Source organism: Tachysurus vachellii, chromosome 7, assembly GCF_030014155.1.
Source record: "Tachysurus vachellii isolate PV-2020 chromosome 7, HZAU_Pvac_v1, whole genome shotgun sequence".
NCBI lineage: Eukaryota > Metazoa > Chordata > Actinopteri > Siluriformes > Bagridae > Tachysurus > Tachysurus vachellii.
Genome location: NC_083466.1, coordinates 28857636 through 28877930, shown reverse-complemented (window position 1 = coordinate 28877930; position 20295 = coordinate 28857636). Strand labels below are relative to the sequence as shown.

The following is a 20295-nucleotide window of genomic DNA, read 5'->3' as shown; positions in this document are numbered from 1 at the left end:
TTCATTCATTCATCTTCTACCGCTTATCCGAACTACCTCTGGTCATGGGGAGCCTGTGCCTATCTCAGGCGTCATTGGGCATCAAGGCAGGATACACCCTGGACGGAGTGCCAACCCATTGCAGGGCACACACACACACTCTCATTCACTTACACAATCACACACTAGGGACAATTTTCCAGAGATTCCAATCAACCTACCATGCATGTCTTTGGACCGGGGGAGGAAACTGGAGTACCCGGGGAGAACATACAAACTCCACACACACAAGGTGGAGGCAGGAATCAAACCCCCAACCCTGGAGGTGTGAAGCGAACGTGCTAACCACTAAGCCACCATGCCCCCTAGCTGTAACATAAGCGATTCAATTGTGTCTGCTTCTCAACAATGGCACTCAAGTGTTTGAGCTTCAAACAAGCGTTGTTTCCCAGGCCTCAGCATAGGTTGAGCAGTCTTTGTTGTGGTTTCTGATTTTTAGTGGTTATCATGTTTACCTCACATGTGAAAAGTCCCTGGTTCAAAACCAGGCAGAAACAAAGTTTTGTGCTGAGGGGCTTTTGATTTACGAGAAATTCGAGTGGAGTTTGGTGCAACAATAATTGCTTGGAAGGCAGCTATGCTCACCACTATGACACCAACATTTTGCTTGTCTTTTTTACTAGTTCGGAGTATCTTAATGCTTGGGAGTAGATTTACCTGAATTTTAAAGCTTTTTCAACAATAATGACAAGTACAAAACTGCTTTGTTGAACTCATAATTTCTTCTTTTAAGCATTTTCCTCTTCATCTTTTCACAAATTTATGACAGATGATGGCCAAACTGAATTTTTTTTGTCATTACATTACATTCATTTGACCAACAGAATGTGGTTAAAATGCTATAAGTTCAGGGTTTTACAAATATTAAAGAACGTACACAGTGAAATTACTAATGTGCTACAAACAAGTCTGGAACCAAATAATTTCTTCTATACTGAAATATCCTGTGCTGAGTCAGGGCCCTAACCAGCTCAAAATTACAAGATTGCATTAAGAGCATTAAGACTTTTTGTATCTGGGCAACACACTAAGAGTTATTGAACTATTGTACAGTTTTATTACATACCCAAGATGGAATCTGATTTGAACATAAGTTTGTCCCTTGTTTGAATTTGTGTTATAAGTGGCAAAATCAACCAACTGTTCGGCATCCTGTAGCTCAGTGTCATGTGCAAGGTGTGGAACCTCAACTTGAAAAGCCATGACATTTTTATCAAAGCTTATGGGTTTAAATGGTTGACATTTCAAACAATAATGCTCAGTGCACTTGTCAATACCACAGAGCAACAAGAAATCAGGGCTACAACTGTACGTCTGTTATGCTCTAGGTCTTAGAAACCATTGGAAATCTTTTCACCCGCAGCCAGAAGTCTGACGCTCTCTGAGTTATTCCGAGACCATGAATAAAGATGGAACGGACTAAACATATGATGTACCACCTACAGTTTTGAAAGGTAATGTTACTTTCTTTATTATTCTACGTTCCTCCTTAGCAAGCAAACTACTTAACAATAGCTAATATAAATATGAACTGGAAAAGTGCTAGCTAGCAAGTTGCAGACTGATAGCCATTAATAACAGTATGGTTATTAATGAAGTAGTGTTAATGTGTAAATGTGCCCTTAAGATTGACCGTGTTAGCTTTATCTTAGCTGCAAAGTTAACATTCATTCATTCATTTTCTACCACTTATCCGAACTACCTCGGGTCATTATCTCAGGCGTCATCGGGCATCAAGGCAGGATACACCCTGGATGGAGTGCCAACCCATCGCAGGGCGCACACACACACTCTCATTCACTCACGCAATCACACACTACAGACTACAGACAATTTTCCAGAGATGCCAGTCAACCTACCATGCATGTCTTTGGACCGGGGGAGGAAACTGGAGTACCTGGAGGAAACCAAGGCACAGGGAGAACATGCAAACTCCACACACACACAAGGTGGAGGCGGGAATCGAACCCCCAACCCTGGAGGTGTGAGGCAAACGTGCTAACCACTAAGCCACTAAGCCACCATGCCCCCTCAAAGTTAACATTATATAACTAAATAAAAAAAATTAGTAGTTATATATTGGTGCAGGCCAGTGATGAAGACAGGAGGAGGGAAAGCCTTTCAGCTGCTAATATAAGCACAGACATGCTCTCCAGGCTCTCTAATAAGGATTTACGTGATCTCTTTCTGGGGCCTGAGCGCATTTTCAGAAGGCATTTGGAGACTTACTAATGAGGAAAACGAGATAACGTAGGTTTGAAAATTGGGAGACATTTTGTCTAAAATGGCAGTGTTTTATAAACGAAGTATTTCCTGGCCATCATACAGTTTTGAGGGGTGTTTACTGTTGTTGTCACTTTGGTGTTCTTTGGCTTACAATTATTATGTAATAAATATATTGCATGTCTTAAACAGGGTCAAGAATCAAGCCTGTGCAGACCTGGCACCTCCCATGGGACCTGTGATTTCAGCCCCACCCACATTCTCTCTTTTTACGGCCCCCACCTCCGTCCATCTCCTGAGCCTTCTCAAAACACAGAGGTCCAGCATAGTGCCTCTAGCACAGTACAGCTTGTCAGTCTACAGTATGTTATATACCCAGACACAGAGTTGGAGCAATCACCTTTTTTTGAAAAACAGTGTGAAGGAGAATATATTCTTTCCAAAGATCTTCGATGTCACAATGACAATGACACAATAAGGACAATGACACAATAAGGATCAGGTGTGACGACAGGGAGGAGCAGACGAAGGCGGGGCAGACACGTGACGAGAAACGTAAACAGATGCACGTGGCCAAAGTCCGGGCTGAGTCCTAACAACAAGTCAGGTTTTCATTACATTTCCAAACACAGTACCCTTAGATATATGGCAGCTAACATGCAAAGAGCTGACACTCAGAATTCAAGACAACATGTCTGCTGTGAATAGAAATTTTAGGAGTGGAGTAACTGCCATATCACATGTAACTGCCATACAACGTGCACCTGGTTATCCTTATGTGACAATCTCATCAAATACTATAAAGAAACTAATGCAGTGAAATTAATGCAGCAAAAAGACAGAAACGAAACAAAAGACAACAAAGACAGAGAGCAAGGAAAAAGGAAGCTGTGGAAAATAAACTAAAAGAAATGGGCAAATTGTTATATGACATAAAGAAATTGAATATATCTGATTAAAACTGTGAAGAAAAGGACCTACAACAGAAGGAACCTGAACCAACCCAAAGAGGAACAGACACTGTACCTAGACAGTTGGATCAAGACCCATCATCTTGCAGAAAGAAGACTATAGAATTGTTAGAAGTTTCATTTATCTTTATATGAACTTTCTTTTCCATTTTATTGAATGATAAGTTTCATTTACTTTTTTATATGAATTTATGTAACCATTGTGTGATTAAGAAATGATATAATGCTTTTAGATAATAAGACAGAAAGTAACAATGGAAGCTTAAAAAAGAAATCACGAGTTCTGTGTCAGCAGCTTTGTAAGAATACACAATTAGCCATGCAGCTTAGGAGACCTATCAGGATGTTTTTCAGAAGCATGAGATCATCAGAGACCTGATAGAATGCTGTCAGAAGCAGAATGACCATTATGAGATCATACTAAGAACTGTTATAAATAGGGTTTTAGAACCAGTTATCGGTGTGCATTCACCTTGAGGCAAGCTCATTGTGTTATACTCTGTTATAGAGGGTGCATCAGGAGAACAAACGCAGGCTTACACTAGGAGAGTGTTTCCTGGTTTGTTTTATCTTTGCATTTTATTTCTTTCTACTTACGCTAGAATTGTTTGACTATTTGAAGGAGATTTTGTTTGTAATTTTCTTTTCTTTTCTTTTACATATATTACACACATCTATTTGTATTACACTACTTTTAATAAAAACAAGGCCTCCCATTGTGAGGATCCTGAAAAGACAAAAAGGTCTAAGTCTGCCTCCTTCATCTAAAGGTTCAAACAATAGAATAGGTAGAAGAACTTGGAGCAGAACCTTTGTTAGAAGACCGAGGGACTTCGAAGGATATCTGCGTTCAAGGTAAGAGCAACTCTAATTGTTGATCTCGTGTTTTCAATACTAACCCGTGCAAACTAGGACACATCCTTTAGTGGGATTGTGGAAGGGTTTCCTACGCAATCCGAAAACATGTGTCACTAAAGGACACGTATGTCAGTATAATTACTTCACTGCTTGTATGGTTTCATTTCTGGATCTGATTTTGCAACATGATTTAAAACACAAACAATTTGTTGTTTATCTTTTTCTTCTTGGGAAATCTGTGAAGAAGCATCTTCTGAAAAGGTTTGAGAATGTACCCCAGAGGTTGAAGAGTTAAATGGTAAGTACAAAAAATCAAATAGTGTATAATGTATAATTGTAAATCTGTAAATGTATAAATGTAAATCTTCACTACTCTAAAGAAGAGACTAGAAACAAAGTGACAGTATAGACAGAATTGTTGTTGTAGGGGGAATAATGTACATATCGGTCTCTTGAATAAGTTCAACAATATCATCATGCAATTTTATTTATTTATTTTTAATAGAAAATATTGAATTGAAATAGGAAAAGAACATTTTAGGAGAATAATCCAGAAAAATAGTCACACCAGGTGTATGTGTAATAATGACTCACCCAATTAATATTTTGCAGTAATTTTAAAGTACCACAAAATGGCAATGCTATTCCTGCAAATATTTCACAATAAAGATTTCGTTAGGAAATGAAATGCTAGAAGACACAGAGCTGTTGAATACCTGACTAGTGACTTACCCACTCGCCTCCAGTGGTTGTATATTTGTCCCACATAATAAGGTAGAAAAACTTTTTACCAGGGCAAATGGGAGCTGGTCAGAAAAGATGCAGGCTTCGTACTTAAATATACCCAAATATCCTTATCAAAACTGAATTACAATTAGGCCCATCTGTAATATATGTAATCTAGGTAAATAAATGCCTGTGCTTTTAACTTCTAAAATGATCTGTCTGGATTTTATAATTCAGGTGTGGGTGAGAGAGGTTGGCATTGGTCTAGAATTAACTATATATTTAAATCTTATTTGGTGATTTTTGTTCTGTTTGTTGGCATCAGAAACTACGGAGAACCTACAAATATTGGCAAGAACACTACAGGAAAAGGCCAAGGGTAATTATTGCCTGTGTTGGCAATGGAGAATCCCATGAACATATTGATGCTTGTTTATATAACTCACTGCAGGAAATGATATTATTTTTTAACATTGAAGCACTCACTTGCCATGATGAAGGATTTACCAGACATGTTTCCCTCACCTGTGGCTCCACTCAAGTTAGGACATGCAACTGAAGCTATGTTTCACATCCTTGAGGTAAATACATTTGAGCCTGAATGAAAATTTTCATACAGTATAACTTACTTTACCATAAGATACAAATAGTATGAATTGTCTTTGTGGTCATATTTGTTTTTCTCTGTGTCTGTGTCAGTCTGCAGAAGACCTAAACACCTTTCTTTAGACTAGACCACTGTTCAGCCCTATTGTGATTGTCTGTGAAACCAACTGCTTACTGGCCTGTGGTGACCTTCCTAAAAAAATACATCTATGCTAGTGTGATGTATCTCATGGCATTTTGTATTGCGACACTGTTCTCTGTGCTGCAGACAGAAGTCCTTTTGGATGCCATCCACGAGAAAGACATGACCTCTTCATATACAAAGTCTTTGGCTGAGTGGAAAAGGTTCATTACTGACTAGAGCAACACTATTTTTTTTCTTTTCCGGTCCCCATAACAGAACGTTGAGTACTGGCCAATTCGATAACCTTTAATACATAGAACATTTGTTATTGATTATAATAATGATTGAAGCACTGTTAATTGGTTACCTTGGTTTCAGCCTTAATTTTATTTGAGAATAGTTAATTTTATCAATTATTATTTCCCCACCAATGGCCTTAGTGAAGTTTATGCTACATTTTTAGGTGTCAATTTGATGGGTTTGATATTTTAGAACCAGGTGAGATATTATAAAACCCTACAGGTGATTACATGTTTTTGGTGCATTCCTTGTTCTTCCCATATGCAGCCTCTGGGGTTCACAGTAAAGAGGTGACAAGAAATGTACTGAAATTTAGTTCTTTGTTTATTTCTTATTATAAGAACAATATTTAGATTGTCTGTAAAATTTTTGATTATAAAGATTTGTTTTAAGTTAGTTGTAAACCATTTGATTCTAAATTTAAGCACATTTTATAACAAATTAAGGGGAATTCTTAAAACATTTCTTAGTATCTATATAAATGTAAATTGTTTTTACTCTAGCTCTTCTGATTTGAAGATATAATTAAAGTACTTTTCCTATACATTTAGAAAAGAATTTTTATTTTTTCGTTGTATAGCAAATTTACTTGTTTTTCATCTAGCTGCACTAGTTTTAGGAAATCAGCGGGTTCTTGTTTTAAAATTCATGGAAAGTGAAAATTTTCCTTACTGTTAGCAGAATATTTTGCTTATTTTAAGTAGTATTGACCCTATTTGTTTTGGAAAGATGAGTGTATGCAGTATAAGTATTTTATTAATTCTTTTTTTATGTATTTACTTACTTCATGGTTTCCCAAGCCACAGGAAAGGGTGGGAATTCTTTGCCGTAATTTCTATACTGCAGTGGCTAACACGTTTGCCTCACGTCTAACAAAGACAAGGCGACAAGGATTTTTAGCTTTGCTTCACTGTTTGTCCAGTTGTTCTCTGTTGCATCATTTTGTATGAGAAAAGACATTGCACACTATGATACACAAAGTGTGAACAATAACCATATTTGACTTTACAGCTTGGTATCTTTTGCATTACCTTCTTACCCTAATTTGTGACATTAACAATCCAATTTAATCTGACATACTGGAAATTGTACAGTCAAACAAAATAAACAGAGTTCATCATTAAGAGTTGTTATTTATTTCAACAATTCTTTACATTTCCCTCTGTAGTCAAATGACAAAAAAAATCTATATCTATATCTGTACTTCAAAATAAATATGCTAAGTTTTATATATTTGTATGCATATTTGCATCTGTGCGGTCTTGTATGTCTCTTCGGCTTCTTTTTAGCATCTCTATTTGTCTCTCAAGTGCCTCACGCTCATCCTCTGTGTCCTCAAAGTTCCGTAGCAGTGTGGGGTTTCCCAGCAAGCCACAATCCTGCCGCCTACGCAGATTGTCAAAGCGCAGGATGTCCCTTGCCTGCATTGACTGTGTCAGAGCTTCCTGCTCATGTAGAACCAAGGCATCCAGTTCATCAAAATGTACCTGCTTCTCCTGGTTCTCCACCTTAACATACCTCAACTTCTCTTTCACGTGCATTAGAATCTGAGTCGGACACACAAAACATAATGAGCTTTGTGAAACAATATCCTGTCACTGGACTGAAAAAATAAAAAAATGGTTGTTAAAGAATTTTCTAAGCAGTAATGTCCCAAGCCCAGGATGTGAAAAGCGGAGGGTTGCACGTTGGGCTAGCAACCCACTGCATAAAATACTCTTGCAAGCGAAATGCGGAATAAATTTTCAAAAATATATTAAATCCAGGGCAACAAGTCGAGGACTGAGGTAGCGGTGCCTTGTATGCTGGCTCGCCCAGGAAAGAAATATAATTAAAATTATTTGCATAGCACTTTTAATAACTGACATTGTCTTAAAGCCGCTTAACAGAAGTAATGAAATGGCTGGAGAACTAATAACATTCTAAGTGATAAATATAAACAAATGAATACATTACAAACAAATAAAGAGAGAGATCATACCTGCCCAGTTTGGGGTAATGTTCTCTTCAGCTTAAGTAGATCCTCTGTGCACTCCTGGATCTTTTCACTGTAAGTCTGGTTTTCAATGTTTAGCTGCTCAAAGTCAGTGTGCTGCATCTTTTCACCTAGATTCTCATCCCTGACATGGAGCCCTGGCTCCAATTTGGGCATCTTTAGATTCAGCTTGAAGTTTTCATGCCTGACAGAGACAAACTCATCCTCGCATTTCTGTGCAGCTGTCAGTCGACGCTCAGTTATAGCTTGGGCCTCCAGCTTGCCATTTGATTTCTCCAGCTCTGTAATGAGTACCTCACGCTTGGCTGACATTAGCGTGCTCCACTCAAGCTCAATTTGCTCCAGCTTCTCATTGTTCTGCCGAAGCAGATCATTAAGATGTTGTTGTTGGAGTTGCTTTTGCTTCTTGTCTTGCTTCTGCCTCTTAATATCCTCTATGATGTCTGGGTACTTTTGACAACACTCTTGGTTGGGGTACATCTTGTCTTGGACTTGCTGCAGTTCTCCGGCTGATTTAAGACAGAAGTATTCAGCCAGTGTATTTTGGAGCTGGTAATTGTGCCGACTCAGTTTTTCATGTTCTGTTTGAAGATCTCGAAGGAGCTCCTGTTCCTCTTCAGTGTCCAGTTGGTTAGGTTGAAGATAAGCTAAAAAATATTGATTAAAAAAAATCAATTTTTGGTGATAGATTCTGTCCTTCCAACCAAACCACAAATTTGTTTTCCTGTCATCCAAAGACTGGTTAAGGAGATGTTCATTACTTTATTTGCATTAGTACATGTGCAGTTTTCTTTTTAATCAAGCAACAATTTGGTGTGAAACTTTATAGGCCCATTACTCAAAAATACAATTTTTTATGTAGATTATTAAATACTATAATAACATATACAAATTTTACCATTTTATCTACGTTATAACCGTTTTCACCTGCTGCCACACACACACACACACACAGTATATGTATATATATATATATATATATACATATATATATATATATATACATATACTGTACATTTATAAAGTGATATATATGTATATAAGTGATAAAACTTTCATGCACCTGTAGACTGTTTGCAATCTTCCACTTGGCATTCATGCTGTTCTTCATACTTGTTTTGAAAATTCTCTACATCTGAGGTGACCCTCTCTTCAAATTCATCACCAAATTGTTCATCGTCTCTCAATGTATCTTCAAACTCTCCTTCAGGTTCTTCAGGTATTCCTGGTGCATTTAGCATGGGTCTCATTTCATCTTCTTCAGTTGCTGCTTGCTCTATCTCTTCAACTTCTTCTACTGCAGGTCTTTCATCATCAGGTTTGGTCAGATCGTCACTGTCGAGGATCTCCGCCGTCTCTGCCACGTTCACAGGACCTGTTTCCTCGAGTGACTGCTCCTCCATTTTCACACGATAATCTGTGAATTTATTTTGTAAACCGTTATTCCTTTTATTATGACTGGAAATTCTATGATTATTATTATTATTATTATTATTATTATTATTATTATTATTATACACTCAAATTTGTGCACTGGCAAACTCCTGTGGTATTGGATGGAGAAAGCAAGGTGCAAAGTTGTATTTGTAATAATAGCGCCACATAGTGGTTTATTTGTTGTATAACAGCACCACATAGTGGTTTATTTGTTGTATAACAGTAATACTATAAAGTTTTTAATTAAAGCTAGATATTTTTTTCTTTTGTTAAGCTCTGTGTATAGATAAACAAAATTATTACGACTATCATTAATGTTATTATATCGCATTTTTTACATCAATTGACCTATTTATAAAACAAAAGATACACAGATAGATAAATAAATAGATATTATATAGTCTAGATAATTAAAAGCAACACCAAATGCAGATAGTATTTAAATGATTAGCTCACCTGAGATTAAATTGGAATCAGAATCAGAATCGCGTTTACATCTTTCAGGGACCTATTGTATTTATGTGTTTGTGTTTTTACAGGTTGTCCTGGATACAGCCAATCAGAGCGTTAGCTCGTCGTATATATGAATATTTATGAGACACCGGAGAGGCCGGAATGCGCATGCGCTAGTCACAAACGTCCGCGCGGCTTCCGAAAGCGCGCACACAGAGCGACAGAGAGCAATAAACCAGCGCCAAGATGGCGGATGTGGGCAAGAAGTACTGCGTGAACTGTCTCGCGGACGTTACGAACCTGCGGCTGCGCTGCACAGACTGCCCGGACATCGAGCTGTGTCCTGAGTGTCTGTCCGCCGGAGCGGAGATCGGGACCCACCGGAGATGGCACGGGTATCAGCTAGTGGACGGGGGCCGCTTCACTCTGTGGGGTCCCGAGGCGGAGGGAGGATGGAGCAGCAGGGAAGAGCAATCGCTGCTCGATGCCATCGAACAGTACGGGTTCGGGAACTGGGTAATCAGAACGTTTAATCCACCGCACTTTAGATATTTAATTATAAAGTTTATTAAACTGGTAATAAAACAAGCTCTCTCTCTCGCTCTCTCTGTCTCTCTGTCTCTCTCTCTGTCTGTCTGTTTGTTTGTCTGTCTGTCTCTCTCTGTGTCTCTCTGTCTCTCTCTCTCTGTCTCTCTCTCTGTCTATCTCTGTCTGTCTGTTTGTTTGTTTGTTTGTCTGTCTCTGTCTATCTCTCTGTCTCTCTATGTTTCTCTCTGTGTCTGTCTGTCTGTCTGTCTCTCTCTTTCTCTGTCTGTCTGTCTGTCTTTGTTTGTTTGTCTGTCTCTCTCTTCTTCTCTCTCGCTGTCTCTCTCTCTCTCTGTCTCTCTCTCTATCTGTGTCTCTCTCTTTTTCTCTCTCGCTGTCTCTCTCTCTCTGTGTCTCTCTCTCTCTCTCTATCTGTGTCTCTCTCTTTTTCTCTCTCGCTGTCTCTCTCTCTGTCTCTCTCTATCTGTGTCTCTCTCTCTTTCTCTCTCTATCTATCTGTCTGTCTCTCTCTCTGTCTATCTCTGTCTCTCTCTCTGTCTGTCTGTTTGTTTGTCTGTCTGTCTCTCTCTGTGTCTCTCTGTCTCTCTCTCTCTGTCTATCTCTGTCTCTCTCTCTCTGTCTCTCTCTCTGTCTATCTCTGTCTCTCTCTCTCTGTCTGTCTGTTTGTTTGTTTGTTTGTCTGTCTCTGTCTATCTCTCTGTCTCTCTATGTTTCTCTCTGTGTGTGTCTGTCTGTCTGTCTGTCTGTCTCTCTCTTTCTCTGTCTGTCTGTCTGTCTGTCTGTCTTTGTTTGTTTGTCTGTCTCTCTCTTTTTCTCTCTCGCTGTCTCTCTCTCTCTCTCTCTATCTGTGTCTCTCTCTTTTTCTCTCTCGCGGTCTCTCTCTCTCTGTCTCTCTCTCTCTCTATCTGTGTCTCTCTCTTTTTCTCTCTCGCTGTCTCTCTCTCTGTCTCTCTCTCTCTCTATCTGTGTCTCTCTCTCTTTCTCTCTCTATCTATCTGTCTGTCTCTCTCTCTGTCTGTCTGTCTGTTTGTTTGTCTGTCTCTGTCTATCTCTCTGTCTCTCTATGTTTCTCTCTGTGTCTGTCTGTCTGTCTGTCTGTCTCTCTCTTTCTCTGTCTGTCTGTCTGTCTGTCTTTGTTTGTTTGTCTGTCTCTCTCTTTTTCTCTCTCGCTGTCTCTCTCTCTCTGTCTCTCTCTCTCTATCTGTGTCTCTCTCTTTTTCTCTCTCGCTGTCTCTCTCTCTCTGTCTCTCTCTCTCTATCTGTGTCTCTCTCTCTTTCTCTCTCTATCTCTCTCTCTCTCTCTCTCTCTCTCTCTCTCTCTCTCTCTCAATTCACACACACACAACTCATGTGAATTATTTAATATCTTTTAACTTTTGTCACTCACGTCTCTGTTAAATTACGAGGCAACCGAGTGTTAGTTTAGTTTTACATGTTTGCAAGCCCATAGTGAATATTGCAGGGTCTCATTCAGTCAGCTGTGTAACATGGTGTGTTGTCTTGTGGTTTAGTTTTGTTAAAAGGATAAAGTATGTTATGTTATGTTATGTTATGTTATGTCATGTTATGGATCCCAGTTTGGTGACACCTTCAGAGTGGCCACGTGCGGGTAGATTTAACCAATTATTTAAAAAAAACAAAAAACGGTTTGTATTATCAACACGTCTGATACAACCGATATATTAGCGGCATTGAGCGTGACGAATGAGTGATGGTACTAAATGTAAATATATTAATGGTATAATGTATTAACACGTCTATCAACAATGTTTTTATATATGTGAATATTGCAAATATAAAATTAAAAAAAAGCATGTGTGTTTGTGTTTAGGAGGACATGGCAGCCCACATGGGAGCTTCCCGGACACCTCAGGAGGTGATGGAGCATTACGTGACTATGTACATCCATGGTAACCTGGGGAAGGCGTGTATCCCTGAGCTGATCCCTAACCGTGTGACGGACCACACGTGTCCAGGCGGGGCACCTCTTTCCCCGAGCCTCACTGCGCCCCCACCTCCGCTGGAGCTAACGCCGGCTGAACAGCAGCAGCTTGGCTACATGCCACTTCGTGATGACTACGAGGTGGAATATGAACAGGAGGCGGAGCTGCTTGTCAGTGGCTTGTCTGTAAACTACGATGATGAGGATGTGGACCTGGAGATGAAACGCGCTCACGTGGATATGTATGTTCGAAAGCTACGTGAGCGTCAGCGTAGGAAAGATGTTGGCCGTGACTACAACCTCATAAATGCCTTTTTTGGTCGTGAAAAGAAAGACAAAGGGAGTGGAGCTGCAGGTGCTGGTTTGGCCCCGCCCATTGTGGGTTCAACATCAGGTTCTGCAAAGCGCAAAATCACGAAGGAGGAGCGTGAGCAGCGGACAAAATTGCGTGCGATCTGCCAGTTCATGGCATTTCGAGAATTCGAGGACTTTTTTGAGAACATGCAAAAGGAACGCTTGCTTCGTGCCAAAGTGCGTGAACTCCAGCGCTACCGGCGCAACGGCATCACGCGTCTCGACGAGTCAGCCGAGTACGAGGCAGCACGGCACAAACGTGAGAAACGGAAAGAAAACAAGAGCTCCAAAAGAGGCAGTGGAGGTGGAGGTGGTGGAGGAGCTGGGATTGGAATTGGAGGCGGAGCGAACTCTGGAAGTGGAGCTAATTTAGGTGGCGGAGCCAGCACCATAAAAGAGGAAGGAAAAGATGGTGAATTCTCAGCCATTGAGCACTTATCTGGCTTCGAGCTGCTTTCTGATCGTGAGAAAGTGCTCTGCAATTCACTGAACTTGAGTCCAACTCGATATTTGACTGTCAAAACGATCATAATTAAAGATCATTTGCAGAAACGGCAAGGTGTTCCCGCTAAGAGCCGCTTACCGGGCTACCTGGACAAAATGCTGAAAAGACGCATCCTGAACTTCCTCACAGAGAGCGGCTGGATATCTCGAGATGCTGCGTAACATTTCACGCTTCTTTTTTTAGTGTTTTCTAAGTACGTGGGACGGTGAATCTCAATCCTGGCTCTGCTCATAGGAATGTAAATGTGGAAAAAAAAAACTTGACTACAATTTTCATAATGGTTCAATGGAATAAATTTGTATATACATAAATATATATATATATATATATTTTTGCTATTGAGAAATCTTTTTGGGGGATGGGGAGGTTTGGGGGATTGTGTGTTCTGTTAATACTGCATCTAAGCAACATTCAGAAACCTCTGAAAATGTGATTTTTTTGAGAATAGCCAGAACCCTGATTGAGACTTTCTTGTCATCTTGGATTCTTCCTGTTTAACGAGTGGACAGCAGTCTTACCTTTAACTTGTAGTTTACCATTAAAGACCTTTTCCTTGTGAATCTAGAATCGTCGTACAATCCTTAATGAATCTTTGTGTGACTCTAGACTCTGTCACATGGCTCCCCAAACATCACTGTGATGAAATCATTGGTGTGCTTCTGGAATTCTGGAGGTCTCAAAGTGATGATTAGTCTCCCTGCCGAGGCTTTAGAATCTTCACTGTGTATCCAGACTCTTTAGAGATCTCGTAGTAGTAAATCCCCCTTCCAAAATAATTCCAGAATTTTCTGTGTGGTTTACGAATCCTGTGTTCTAACAGGTCATGGGGTCTTAGTATGGTTCTGGCATATTTGCTCTGTTTCCTAGAACCATCTTCCTTGTGTGGTTCTAGATCCTTTTCTGTGTTTCCAGAATATTCTGAGTGATACTTTTCCCAGCTAAATTCATAAATCTCCAATATCCTTAGAGTCGGGAATCAGTATCCTTAGAGTGATGCGGGTTCTAGTGTCTTTGCTGTGGTTCTAGGATTCGCTAAAGTTTTTTGATTCTTCAGGCTGGTTCTTTAATGCACAGCGTAATTCTAGAATCTTCAGTTTGGCTCAAAAAACTGTTCCTAAAAATTATGTTCTCTTTTCCTGAAAGCGTGTCTGTTTGTGTTCAGTTCTCGCACTTCCTGTTTTATTTTGGTAATGGAATAATGGATTGCCTTTGATTCCTGATACTTCTTGTGATGCTACACAGGATTTGTGTTCATTCATAAGTTATCATGCAATTTTACAAACCATGATAAATGATTTGCTGGTGCCTAGACACGAACAAGGCTAGTGGTTAGTACTGTGGTTTATTTCCATTCTCCTTAATACACTTTTTTAAGAGAGATGGCTTTTGGATCTTTATCTAGTTTTTTTACAAATTACTGCTGAAGTGGTTAGAGAGTCCTGTGAATTGTTTTGGAGTGCTTAGAGTCTCCCCAACATGGTTCATCCATCTTCACTGTGATTCTACATCCTTCAAAGAAATTATGGTCTCCCCAGAAAAACTCTAGATTCTTTGCTTTGGTTCTGCTTTCCTACTTACATTGCTCTGTAGTTTTACTTTGTAGTTTTACTTTATTTGTATTACATTACTAGTTTGCTTCTAGTATCCTGGGTCTAGATTAGTCGTGCCCCATGGTCCTATGATCAGCCGGATAATAGTATCCCCAGTTTGTTTCTAGAACGTTGACTGTGCTTCAGGATGATGACTGTTTTCCCAGCACAATTCTAGAATCACCAGAATGTAGTTTCCTCTGTGTGTACATTAGTCTCTATTCTAGACTGACTGATCATGCTCCTCCCAGCCCATCTTTACAAACCTGACAGCGGTTCTAGAGTCCTCAGAGTGATGTTGGTCACTCTGGTGAAATTCCTAGATGAGATGATGAGAAGGTATTCTAGGGTCTTCTAAAATCTTCACTTTTTCTTCTGGGGTTCTACAATCCAAAATACAATGTCTGTTTGATGACCTCCCACCTCAGTGTGGTTTATGAATCTTCCCAGTGGAAGATGCTTGGATGTTCTTTCCCAGTGCGGTTCTAGAATCTTCACTATGGTTCTGCAGTCCACAGAGTGATTATAGTCTTCCTGGTGTTATTCGATCGCGTTTTTGTGACTGTGACTCTGCTGTTTATTTTTACAATCCTCAGGATGGTTCTAGAATTGTTTGGTTTCCAGAAATAGCATAATCAATGTAGTTGAAGCAAGATTGTTCACTCCAAAAGCCTTCTTATAATTAGGTAAAGACACTACTTACAGTTTTTTAGCTCCGCTACACTGAAGTGATTAGCCAATAACATCATTGACAACATTAAATGCCTGACTCTTTATCATGGTTTGTGATTAATCTCGTAGCATTGTGTTTGCAAATTAACGTTTCATTCTGCGCACCAAAGACTTTCAGAAGGTATTTATCCTTATGCGGTCTAGAAATGGCGCTTAATGAAACACGAGGACGTCCACGATCGACAGTATTATCGTAAACATGTCGAATATCACCGTAAACATCACAAAACCGATAACCGATGCATTTAGATGCAAGAAAACGTTTAGACAGGCTTTTTTTTTTGTTTCCTTATCTCAGTAACTTTTGAAGCTGTTTTTCTTTTCAGCACCGGGATGTTTTGTCCATCGCTAAGACGCTTCTTTTTCTTTCACTCTTTTATTTTTACCCCTCTGCTTGAGAGCTTTTGTGTGGTTCTTCAGGCCTGAGGCTCTTTTCCCTGTCCCATTTAAATGTAAATGACTCTGGAAGGCTGACTCGACGGCTGAATACGAACAAGGGAAGAAGTGCACAAGTGTCTTTCTCTTTCTCTCTCTCTCTCTTTTTTTACTTCTTTTTAAGCTTTCTTTTCAATCGCCCCTTGACCTTTTTTATTCCCCAGACATTTGAACATCGCCATTTCAGGGTCAAGCTGTCCATAATGACTTGTAATTAACTCTTATCTGATTTATTTAACAAATAATCTAGTACCGACGATCCCTGTCTCGCATTTCCTTCTTACGATTAGTAAATAAATAACATTTAAGAAATTTAAAGATTTGTCCAATGCAAGCCCAAACATATGCCTTTGACCGTTTTTTCCCCTTCAAATAAAATATTCATATTTTATCACTCAGTTTATCCTATTTTAGAAACTGTAAATATTTTCGTTTTGTACAATTATTTAATGAGTGTAGAAAATGAGGGAAATAACACATATGTGAAGTGTAAAGTATTTTATTTCTGAAGCAATTTTTTTAGATCATTTTTGTATTTAAAAAGAAAATAAATAAAAACACTGAATCAATGTTTTAGTTATTAAAAATCTCTTATTTGTTTGTAACAATGTTGTTGAGGGGAAAAAAAAAAACAAAGTTGTCATTTATTTTGTATTAAAGTGTTCATACTGAGCAAGTTGTCTTTATTGTGTGTGTGTTTTGGGGTCTTAATACCAAATAAACATAATAGTTTTCGTTAGAAATCGACTTTCAGTTTGTTAAAATAGTTTTAATAAATAAATGAAAAACATCAACATGAAGAAATAATTAGCATTAGCTTTCTGAATGACGTTCCGTCCTAAACCGTTGTTCACTATCTGTATCTGTAGACTATCTAGTGCGTTAACCAACGACTTCTGCACCTTTTCTAGTGCACTTCTAAGTGTAGAATGTAGGGATTGTATCGCGGCCCAATAACCTTCAGTTCTGTTCCAGGCGCCCTTGCTTGTATGTGTTGCAACAGACTATTGCGTTTGATTGGATGATATAGACTTACGTCACGGCTATACGCGATGGCTATTGGTCGCTGGATGTGTCCCGCCCACTTTTCCTTATTCACCCTCTGACGTTCAGCAGTCCTTTGCGCAGCGCGTGAGAAGTTAAACATGGCGGCTTTGTGTGCGCGTGCAGTGCGGTACATTTTAACAGCTCCTTCTTTATCAAGGTGTGTTTATAATCTTTTACATCATTATTACACTTTAACGCGATCTTAAAGTTATTCTGCGCTTAAACCCAGACTTCAGTTGTCTCGTTTGTGTGTTCGTTTCAATAATAAAGCAACCGGAGCCGTTAGCTAAGTTTGGGTTGTGTTCCAAATACCGCCCTTATTCCCTACACTAGTGTTCTTCACTGACCGTGAAGTGGGTTAGAGACACGCGCCCTATCTAGTGCCCTACATAGACGTCAGACACGTTATTTAGGATCGAGCCTTGTGTAGCTTAGCCAGTTGTGTGTATTTTATATTATTTACAAAATAAATCTTAGTGTCGCTTCAGAAGAGAAAGATTTTGACTTAAATAAATTTTTGTGGTGCAGAAAAATATTTAGTATTTAAGTTTAATAGTTAAAAATAACACAAAATGTACATTTATCAAACTATCTATCTATCTATATACGTATATATATATATATATACGTGTGTGTATCTATATACGTATATATATATGTAATTATGACAATTAAACTACAATATTAATTAACTAATATTTTTTAAAAAAAAATTATTTATTTATTTACTTACTTACTTATTTTTACTGTAATTTAATGCTTTGTTTACTGACAGGATCTATAAATAAAAATGTCAAGTTTAATGTCTATAATACTCATAATTAAATGAGTCATTTCGAATCTTTTCATTGAATAGACATTATATTAAAAAAAAACTATTAATCCGTTGTTGCGTTGCAGTGAAAACGCTCGAATGAAAAGATTTATCGTTAAAGCCTGCTTGATTTTTTTTTATTAAATTGGTTGTGAAAAGGTTCTACTGATGTCGTCATTCGTTCCAAAGGGATCGCTGTTGTGCCCGAGTCCCTACGTAAGCTGCACGCTCAACAGCGAGTGCTCCGAGGGCGTATGGAGACTTTATACATGTCAACAGGGTATCAGGAAAGTCAGAAAAAGATCCAATCCTCTTGAGAAAAACAGCCGGACAATACACCAATAGCATGCAGTATAAATAAAACAAAATCGGTCATATGTAGCTTTACTTTTATCGGTTCTTTTGTTTTTCGCACTCTGTACGTCTAAAGTTCGGTCTTAACAAATAAATATTTGTTCTTTCAGGAGGACGCCGCGGCTTCTATGCACGGCGGCTCAGCAGAAGAGTCCAGGAGGACCAGAAGAAGAAACCGGAGGTCAAAAACCAGAGCAGAGCGCAGCGGAGAAGGTGATAGCCGAGGAGAAAGGGCAGCTAGAAGAGCAGCTGAATGAACTGACGGTAAGAAGAAACGTGAAATTTAAGAATAACGTGTGTTTTTATTCCAAACAGTTATTGTAGTTAGACTTAACATCTCTAAACAAGCTACTTCCGGTTGTCACTTATGTTAAAAGCAGTCGTTCTCCCACTGAATCTCTCTTGAAGTCATGTTATTGTATCACAGCTTCACCTCTCACACCAGAGACTTCCATACATGATTAATATAAACCTGTGGGCTAGAGAATTAATCAACACCTTCTGACCAATCAGGAGCCAGAACCCAGCAGCACTGTGGTGTGATGTGAAATACAATCCAGCCATGTGTGTTTGACTGACTTGACACTGTGTGTGGTTGCAGGATAAATACAAGCGAGCGCTGGCTGATACAGAGAACCTAAGGCAGAGAAGTCAGAAGTTGGTAGATGATGCTAAACTTTATGGTAAGAAAAATCTCTTGTGTTCTGCATTTATCCTGAGCCCCGTTACTGTCACATGTTCTCCTTCTGTGGGTTTCCGCGATGTTCTCCGGTTCTCCTCACACATCTCAGAGACATGATGGTAGGTGGATTGCCTGTGCAGAATTGCCCCTGAATGTTTATACACTAGTCTCCCATCCAAAAATTCCCACCTTACTCCTAGTATTCCTGAGATAACGGCTCCAGATCCACTGCCACCCTGACCAGTGTAAAGTGCTTTAAATTAAATAAATAAAATAAAAACCTTTTAATCTTTCCAACTCATGCTAAACCAATGTAGAATACATCTTCATATATTCTTCCTGGATTAATTGTGGAATAAACGAATGACAGCTTGTACAGTTTTTCTTGTCTAAATAAACCATGGACCAGAAAGGGTGTAAACTTTATCCCTGAGTGTGAAATAATAAACCTTGTGTTAAGCATTTTCTCCTTTTTTTTTCTTTTCTTTTCTTTTCTTCTGAAGGAATCCAGGCTTTCTGTAAAGACCTTCTCGAAGTGGCAGACGTCTTGGAGAAGGCGACTCAGAGCGTCCCGAAGGAGGAGGTGTCCTCACAGAACCCTCACCTGAAGAACCTGTATGATGGGCTGGTGATGACCCAGGTCCAGATCCAGAAGGTTTTCACCAAACACGGTCTGGTGAAACTGGACCCGGTCGGGCTGAAGTTCGACCCGTACGAGCACGAGGCGCTGTTCCAAATACCCCACGAGGGCCAGGAGCCTGGCACCGTCGCCACGGTTACCAAAGTGGGCTACAAGCTGCATGGCCGCACGTTGCGACCCGCGCTCGTTGGCGTGGTTAAAGCTCAGTAAAAACCCGGTTTGGTCTGGCTCGGCTTTCCGGTTCGATACGGTTTGCCTGAACACGACCTGGACGTAGGGATGCTAGCGGACTGATGTGAATTCCTCTATGATTAATATCACAGTTTATATCATAATGATAGAGGTTGAAGACAGCGAGTGGGGGGGAAAAAGTTTTCGTTCCGTTCACTTTAAGAAAAGGGGCGTGATCCAAACATCCCGCATGTGTGTATGAAGATGTGATGATGAGACAAACCAGTGTGAACGCATTTCTCTCACTGCTCTTAAGAAATGAAAAAAGGGTCCATGAAAATGATGAAATCAGCTGTATTAATGTTTCTCCATGACTTTGTATCTATATTCATATATTTAAATGCCTTTTGTCCTGTCTTTTGTCTTCACTCACTGCTGCAACTGCCAGCTCACTCTTAACCCTATATGCAGAAATATAGAATGATCTCAAACATTGCATTCCATATTTCATGTTAATCAGCTTCTGAACACAACGTTAGACAGAGAAGATCTCACCAAAGGTTTGAGCTCAGTCATGCTGTTAATCTGTTCAAAACAGATGTTTTATTAAATTAATAGTTTTTAGGAAGCGTTAATAGGTTTTATTTATGATTTTTGTTTTATTAACTACATTCTAATAGCATGAACACAATCTACTGAAGATGGAAAGTAAACAAATATTTTTTATATTATTTATTTTATTATTATCATT

At 39.2% G+C, this 20295-nt stretch overlaps 3 protein-coding genes across 3 annotated transcripts; 2 read left to right on the top strand and 1 right to left on the bottom strand.

The window, feature by feature from the left end:
- Positions 1–6845: 6845 nt before the first annotated feature.
- Positions 6846–10172, bottom strand: ccdc96 (coiled-coil domain containing 96). Its single transcript, XM_060875328.1, has 4 exons — positions 10034–10172; positions 8907–9260; positions 7829–8490; positions 6846–7394 (listed from the first exon to the last, which is right to left on the bottom strand). The coding sequence occupies exons 2-4, from the start codon at positions 9244–9246 to the stop codon at positions 7074–7076; spliced, it is 1323 nt and encodes a 440-aa protein (XP_060731311.1). The 5' UTR covers positions 9247–9260; positions 10034–10172; the 3' UTR covers positions 6846–7073.
- On the top strand, positions 9914–13640 carry tada2b (transcriptional adaptor 2B). Its single transcript, XM_060875327.1, has 2 exons — positions 9914–10249; positions 12111–13640. The coding sequence occupies exons 1-2, from the start codon at positions 9980–9982 to the stop codon at positions 13239–13241; spliced, it is 1401 nt and encodes a 466-aa protein (XP_060731310.1). The 5' UTR covers positions 9914–9979; the 3' UTR covers positions 13242–13640.
- A 3291-nt stretch (positions 13641–16931) lies between these two features.
- Positions 16932–19961, top strand: grpel1 (GrpE-like 1, mitochondrial). Its single transcript, XM_060873557.1, has 4 exons — positions 16932–17040; positions 18162–18315; positions 18653–18734; positions 19237–19961. Exons 1-4 carry the CDS (start codon positions 16982–16984, stop codon positions 19581–19583), a joined length of 642 nt encoding a protein of 213 aa, XP_060729540.1. The 5' UTR covers positions 16932–16981; the 3' UTR covers positions 19584–19961.
- The last annotated feature ends 334 nt before the right edge of the window (positions 19962–20295 follow it).